The following is a 7833-nucleotide window of genomic DNA, read 5'->3' as shown; positions in this document are numbered from 1 at the left end:
TTATATTATTTTAAGAGTGTTATTTACTTTTATATTAAAAATAGAAATATATATGTATATAATAAGCCTTAGTCTTTACCGTTAAATCAAAATTTATAAATATATTACATAATTCATTTAGGTATAATGTAAATTTATTAAAATTTGAGCAACAAAATGTAAAAAATAGAAAAAATTCAAAACGAGCCTTACTTTTATATTGATTATTATAAGGTTAAAATTAGTATTTATCCTAACCGCCGTGGAAGAAGGTGAGGAGAATGGAAAATCAAGAGACGAGATCACCAAATCAACGAACCAAACCAACGTAGACTGAGACAGGCAGTAATTTCTAAATAGAAAAACATCTCAAAGGATTTAGGACACGAAAGGAAAGGGTAAAAATTCGTCTTCTACTCCTCCTTTCCGCAGATTTCTTCTTTTGATTCTCTTTCCTTTCCTCTCAATTTCTTCAACTGGTGAGCTTCTTCTCTACTTTACTCATATTTTTTTGGGGGTTTGATCATCTGTTTTGCTTTAAGTCCTTCTCAATTATTTAGCTGCTTTTGATTCATTTTTCTGCCTACAATGTGAGTTTTTGCTTTAACTGTCTTCGTATTTTCATTTCTAGGGTTCTGAGCTTGTTTTATGATTTTCCTTCTCACTTGTGACTTTAGGTAAGAATTAGATGGTTCTTTTGTTTTTTTTTAGCTTTAAGAACCTCCTCTTCATTTCATAGTCTTTCGATCAGATTTTTAGGACTGTGTAATCGCCGCCATATTTGGCTAAAATATTGGGAAATCATTATGATTCACTTTGCATATTTAGCCTCCTCATTTTCATTCATTGTACTGCATAAAAAAGGTAGGGTTTTGTTAACCAGGTATATATATTTATAGAAATACTTTGGTTCTCCTTGTTTCTTTTTTATATTTTCATTTGATTTGATTTTTCCATGAAGCAGTTGAAAGAACTATGAATGAAAATGGAGGGTTCAAATTCAATTCCTAAGCCTCAAAGCAACTTAGATATACCCTTTTCCAATGCCTCACAAATGGCTTCTCCTTCTCCTTCTTCTTCTCCTTCTCCTTCTGCTTCTTATATGCGTTTGAGTCCTGAGAACAACAATTCTAAAAGACCTGGGATACCTCCTTCACACCCCAACAACCCTACTGCTTCATTGCCTTATTCGCAACAGATCATTGGTTCTCGTCCCAATGCTCAACATGGGGCACCCAGTCATTCTAGGTCTTTATCTCAGCCCACCTTCTTCTCCCTTGATAGATTGCCGCCATGGTGCCCTCCCCCTTATCGAGATCCTCCTGTTTCGTCTGCCTCAGATCCTGCTTCAAATGATGTTTCTATGGAAGAAAGGTTTGCCAATTCTAATGTTAGGTTCTCACTTCCTTCACCTGTTGCTGGAGGATGTAATGAATTTCGCATTGGCGAGAGTTCAAGTCTACCCCCGCGTAAAGGACATAGGCGGTCTAGCAGCGATGTTCCATTAGGATTTTCTACCATGATTCAGTCTTTGCCTCAATCTATTCCAATAGGAAATCCTGGCGTGTTGGATAGGTCAGTTTCAGGTAGGGAGACCTCTTTTGGTGTAGGGAAACCGATTCAGTTGGTGAAACGAGAATCAGAATGGAGAAAGGATTCTGGCAGTAATTTAGAAGTGACTGGTGAGAGGAAATCCGAGGTGGATGTTGCGGATGACCTGTTCAATGCGTACATGAATTTGGAAAATCTCGAGACATTGAACTCTTCTGGTACTGAGGACAGGGATATGGATAGCAAAGCAAGTGGCACAAAGACATATGGAGGCGAAAGTAGTGACAATGAAGTCGATAGTAGAGTACATAAACATCCAATCAGTATACAGGGAATGAGTTCTGGTGTTTCAAATGAGAAGAGGGAAGGTGTCAAGAGGAGGGCTGCTGGTGATATTGCACCGACTGTTCGGCACTACAGAAGTGTTTCAATGGACAGTTACATGGGAAGTCTGCAATTTGATGAGGATACACCGAAAATTCCTCCTTCGGGAAATCATGGCAATCATCACTCTCCTGGTAGCCCAGGCGATGCAAATTCAAGTAAATTCAACTTTGAGCTTGGGAGTAGTGAGTTCAATGAATCTGAGCTTAAAAAGATCATGGAAAATGAGAAGCTTGCTGAGATGGCATCTGTAGATCCAAAACGCGTCAAAAGGTTTTGTAAATTGCTTCTCTTTCTCTCTTTTCTTTTAATTTTGCTTCTGGTGTTGCATACAAATGGGCATAGTTGATGTTTCTGATTTATTCATGACAGGATTTTGGCTAATCGTCAATCAGCTGCTCGTTCCAAGCAGCGGAAGATGCAGTACATCGCAGAACTGGAACAAAAGGTGCAAACTTTGCAAACCGAGGCAACCACATTATCTGCACAGCTAACAATGTTACAGGTGAGTATAAAGTTATAATGTTATTGCACTTTTTTCAACTTTAGTTGCCCTCAATTCATACTTATCTGTTCCTTTTGTTGGTTTTCCTTGTTTAGAGAGATTCTGCTGAGCTGACAAGCCAGAACAATGAGCTAAAGTTTCGTCTTCAGGCCATGGAGCAACAGGCCCAACTGAAAGATGGTATACGTTTCTTCGTTCTTAAATCTTATGTCATTTGTTTCATTGAAGTTTCTTAATCAGTACACATTATTTTTCTTTCTCATGAATCTTTGGCCTACCATAGGGTTTCCCACAAATCTATCATGGTTTTTTTGAGTTGCACCATTTTTGTATTTTACCATTCTTTGATATGTCAAATGTGATCAGCTCTCTAGTCATAGCGCTTCAACTACACCATCTTTCTTCCAAATATTATTCTTATTCTTTTAGCAATTTGGACACCTGAAATTGAATACCCCTGCATTTCTAGCAAAGATTATAGGTGAGTATTTCCAATTTTCTTTTCATGTGTGTTTGTATAAGGAATTTGGAGGAGGAATTTCATTTCTAACAAAGTTTTCAGAATTTATTTTTCAGGATTTACTTATTTGTGTAAAATAATGGAGGATTTCAAATTTTATAAGGAATTTTAAGAGGGGATTTGAGTGACTCATTCTTTTTCCAAATCCCACCTAAAGAGGTGGTTTTCTGAATTCCACATAATCTTATTTTATTTAATATACATGGTTTACGTCAAAATAGCATATTATTATTTAACTCTAATATATATTTTAAATTTTATTATAAAATATTTATATATTTTCTAAATTTAATGATATTCGTATTGCATATTTTGTACTATTTATTTTAGTATCATTATTCTTTTTATAATTATTTTTAACTCGTGAAATTCTAATGATTTAAATTTTTAGAACAATTGCTTACCCTAACAACGAAACTACAATTGCAAGAATTTTGAAGTGATGAATTTTAAGATACTATCATTTTAAAATCTCTAAAATTTTAAAATTCTTTATTCAAACACCCTTCAGGTGTATTTGCTGAAACTGTCTTTGCATTTTGAATTCATGTTGGTGTGGCTTTGTATGTTTAGTTCTCTGATATTATCTCATCATTACTTTCTTGACTTATATGATAAGTTACATTTATAGATGCACATATGGTTATTTAAGATTGGCATATATCCAGCACCAATTGGAGATGAAGGAGGCTTAGGCTTATCAAACATAGGACTCCTAATGGTTCTTCTCTTTGGTGAAAATTACGCCAAGTTTTATGACCATGCAATGCAAGGCATGATGACAAGAACTTGCTTAGAATTTTTAGAAATGGAGCTATTTTTGTTATTCTGATGATGTTATCATAGCATATCCTACAATGAAAGATGTTTGAAGAGAACCAAATTGTTTTCTTTTCTTGTGGCTAGACATTGATTTCTGTTCATTTTGATGTCTGTTCTTGTGGTTAGTTGCTTACTTACATTTTTATTTGTTTATGCCAACGATACATTTGTATCTGAACTAAAACATGATACTCTTTAATGGGTTTGGTGTTGCAGCACTAAATGAAGCATTAGCTGCTGAAGTCCAGCGACTGAAGCTCACTGCCGCAGAGTTCAGTGGAGAGGTTCATCTTTCGAACTGTATGGCTCAGCAACTTTCGATTGATCATCAAATGCTCCAATTACAGCCTCAGCAACAGCAGCAGCGAAACATTTATCAGATGCAGCAACAACACCAACAACCTCAGCAGGGTCACCATAACCAGTCACAGACCCAGCAACAAAATGGTGATGCTTCTGCTGCAAATGAATCCAAGTGATGACCAGCGAAATTCCAGCATCAGTTTATGTGCAGCCATGTTTATCATATCCAACTACATTCAAAATAACAGTGATGGTTTAAGAGGTTTCTACATAAATTAGATATATATATTATTTATTCTAGTAAACTTTAACCATTTTTTGTTCATTAGATGCCTTGTCTTTGACAAGGCATTGAAGGGTTGAAGCTAAACTCAAGCTCTGTTTATTCATTTATGGTAGACACAAACAATCTCAAGCATTGTCTATATTTGATGGTTATATTATGCATTCTCAGCTTGTAAGGAGTAATGCATTCTCAGCTTGTAAGGAGTAATCACTACATATTTTGCTATGAATAGATCCACTTTCCTAGGGTTCTTCATGCCATTGCTTCCTCTGTTCTATATTTGCTCCATCCTTTATGGCGATTTTACTAATTTGTTGGCAGACCAGTTTCCTCTCAAGCCATGTCTGCCAGCCATAACCAGATTCAACACCCAATAATGGATTAAACAAATCCATCCAGTTTGTGCAAAAGGGTAGGAATGAGTTGGAGCTTAATTGCTTGAATGTTGTCTTGTTTGTTTCAGTGAAAAAGATGGCAAAGGTTAGAGGATTATTAATGGGAGCAACCATATGATTACGTACCAATCACATTCAATTCCTTGTATTGAAAATCGTTGCTTTTACCATCTACTTCGGTATTTCGCCATGATTGAACTGAGAGCTAGGAAGGTATGCCTTTATTCTATTTAATATTAAAACTATCATTTATTATTCAATTAAATACATGTTTTCAATTTATTATTTACTTTATAGTTAACTAAAATTATGCTTTTAACATATTAAGAGAATAAAAAATCTAATCTATTTTACCTTTCAATCCGATCAAGGTTAGCATATATATATATATATACATATTTTTTATTAATAGAATCGTACTATATTTACATGCGGTGAAATTTGAATTTAGTATTTCAAAGTTCTTAGACTTTCTACTTTCTTTTCCATTCTAAAGTCTTGGGTTGATTTCATCCGGAAGCTAAAATAAAATAAAATAAAATAAAATTCACTTTCACATTTTCTCTCGAAAGGAAAGGAAAGAAGTTTCTATCATAAAATCAAAATTTACCAGCTTTCTCAAGAATTTACCAAATTTTCTCGTATTTTTCCGCCAACCAAACAAAAGAGAACAAAATTCTTTTTTTTTCATCATTTCTCATTCCAACGTCTACTAAGCTGGGCTTTTTTATGAAAATAATATTCAAAAACTATTTAAATACATAAATAAGGTGGGGAATAGATTAATTACAAAAATGGAGTGTTTGCTATAGTAACTTTAGGTGTCGTCTGATATATTAACGGTATCAATGAACTTTTTTTAAAATTTATCGGTGTTGCCAAACTTCTTTATTATAAATTTACTGGTGCTGCCAATGTGTCAAGCGGTACCACAAAAAAATTATTGTTTTTATTTTTCAATTTTTTTCTTGTCAGACCTTTCTTCTTTTAAAAAAAATTCATCGATATTGTCAATATGTCAAGCGAACCCAAAGTTACTGTAGCAAACACCTCATCTTCGTAATTAATTTATTCCCTATCATATTTTTGTATTAAATTAATTTTTTAATATTATTTTTTATAAAAAAGCCACTAAGTTGTCTCTTCTTTTAAACAAGACTTGAAAATGCTTAATTTTGTTGTACCTCGATTTTTCTCTCTACAAAATTCGATTGATTGTTGGGGCAATTTACACAAAAAAGCCCCTTTTTTTTGAAAAATTACCAAAATAGACCCATTATTTAATTATTTACGGGAATGGTCCATTTTCAGGCAAATCGCGTCCACGTCAGCGTAATGTCAGGGGATGCGCCAGCAAATCGCGGCCACGTCAGTGCGCTATGCTGACGTGGCAACAAATCGCTCCCTTTTCTGCCACATCAGCAAAACGCGCTGACGTGGCCGCGATTTCATGCCACGTAGTGCGTTCCGGGGGACGTGATTTTGCCGTTTTTCCCACGTTAGGTTTTTTTGGCTTTTAAGGTTTAGGGTTCAGGGTTTTTAGGTCCTAGAAGAAATAATTTCGAGTTGACGTTTCTGATCAAATAGTATAAAATCGCTTCTAGTGGATGCTATTTGAGAAGAATTTGAAATCGCTACTCGTGGACGCGCTTTTGCTCTGATGAGGTCATGGAAGAAATAATTTTTTTTGACGTTTCTGAGGAAATAGTATAAAATCGCTTCTAGCTGGATGCTATTTGAGAAGAATTTGTGAAATCGCACCTTCGTGGACACGCTTTTGCTATAGTAGGTCATGGAAGAAATAATTTTTTTTGACGTTTCTAAGCAAATAGTATAAAATCGCTTCTAGCAAGATGCTATTTGAGAAGAATTTGTGAAATCGCGCCCTCGTGGACGCGCTTTTGCTACAGTAGCATGTTTGGGATGAGGCTATAAATTAGGCAGAAAATGTTCTCATAATGCATAAGTCATAGCAAAAACAATTTAGAGAGGCTAAGAAGGTTAGAGTTTCAAATATGAGTGAACGTATTAGTGCTATTATTTACTACGATGGTGAGGTTTGCCACACCGAGAATGGTGTTATTTTTTTGTCGGAGAATACGGTGCGACTGGTTTTTAACCAGAACATAGATTTGACAGAACTTCATAAAAGAATTAGGCGTAAAATTTTTGGAACGACGCCAATGAAAGTTCTGTCTATTACGTACCGGTTCTGTTCTTCTATTGATCCGGTGACATATGACTCGTTCGACGTAAAAGGTGCTCGTAGCTTGGAGGCAATGGTGCAGACTTATCTTGCTAGTAGAGCACCTTATATTGAGTTATATGTACAATTTACATCGCCAAGTGATGTACTTGCGACCGGTGTTCGCGATGTATACAGGACCCCTGGCCGACATTCGGTTAGCGAGTTACAAAACACGGATCCCATGTTTGGTAGCGGTGTTAAATCTACATCCCCTGTAAGACACTCTGTCGGTGGATGGGACATGTACGTCGATGGCTCGATGTTTGATGCTGGAAATACGTACTGGGGAACAGCATCAAGTTCTAGTGGTTGGCAATCTACATCCAATTGGGGACGTTATGAAATCCCAGAAGAAGGGATGATGTACTCCCTACGACGTCAACCGGTGAGGGGACTTCGTACGCTGCCGATGATTGTGGGTTAGAAGATGACTCCGATGTGGATCCACCTCGAGAGCCCAGGCCCAATGGTGCAGAAGTTGGCTTATTTTCTAAACCGGAGCCTATTCCAACAAAACCTGAAGATGCTGAAAGGAGTTCAGATGAAGAAGAAAATCCACGATTCAGAGCATACTCACCTCCAGCCCACATGCATAATGTCGATCTGTCTGCAGATGATGCGTTAGAGTTTCCAGATCTTCCACACCGGTTGCGTGATCGTACAAGTTCAGGGCTAGATTCGGGTGAATTTGAAGTTGGTAATCAGTTTACCAACAAGGATAGTTTTATTGGTGCTTTGAAACAACATAGCATCAAAAACGGCGTTAACTACCACGTCGTTAAATCTAAATCTGATAAGTTTAAGGCGAAGTGTGAGGTCCAAGACGGCACATGTTCATGG

General features: G+C 36.2%; 1 protein-coding gene across 4 annotated transcripts; it reads left to right on the top strand.

Annotated features, from left to right (window-relative positions):
* The first annotated feature begins 229 nt into the window (after positions 1 to 229).
* LOC105793819 (hypothetical protein) lies at positions 230 to 4605 on the top strand. Of its 4 annotated transcripts, none has more exons than XM_012622665.2 (6): positions 230 to 458; positions 611 to 656; positions 944 to 2187; positions 2287 to 2419; positions 2515 to 2599; positions 3978 to 4605. In XM_012622665.2, exons 3-6 carry the CDS (start codon positions 959 to 961, stop codon positions 4238 to 4240), a joined length of 1710 nt encoding a protein of 569 aa, XP_012478119.2. In that variant the 5' UTR covers positions 230 to 458; positions 611 to 656; positions 944 to 958; the 3' UTR covers positions 4241 to 4605. The 4 variants fall into 4 exon arrangements, with proteins under 4 accessions (XP_012478119.2, XP_012478120.2, XP_012478118.2 ...); XM_012622666.2 differs by having other exon boundaries at positions 941 to 2187; XM_012622664.2 differs by lacking the exon at positions 611 to 656.
* The last annotated feature ends 3228 nt before the right edge of the window (positions 4606 to 7833 follow it).

Source organism: Gossypium raimondii, chromosome 3 (genome assembly GCF_025698545.1).
Source record: "Gossypium raimondii isolate GPD5lz chromosome 3, ASM2569854v1, whole genome shotgun sequence".
NCBI classification, from domain to species: Eukaryota; Viridiplantae; Streptophyta; class Magnoliopsida; order Malvales; family Malvaceae; genus Gossypium; species Gossypium raimondii.
This window is presented reverse-complemented; position numbering and strand designations above follow the sequence as displayed.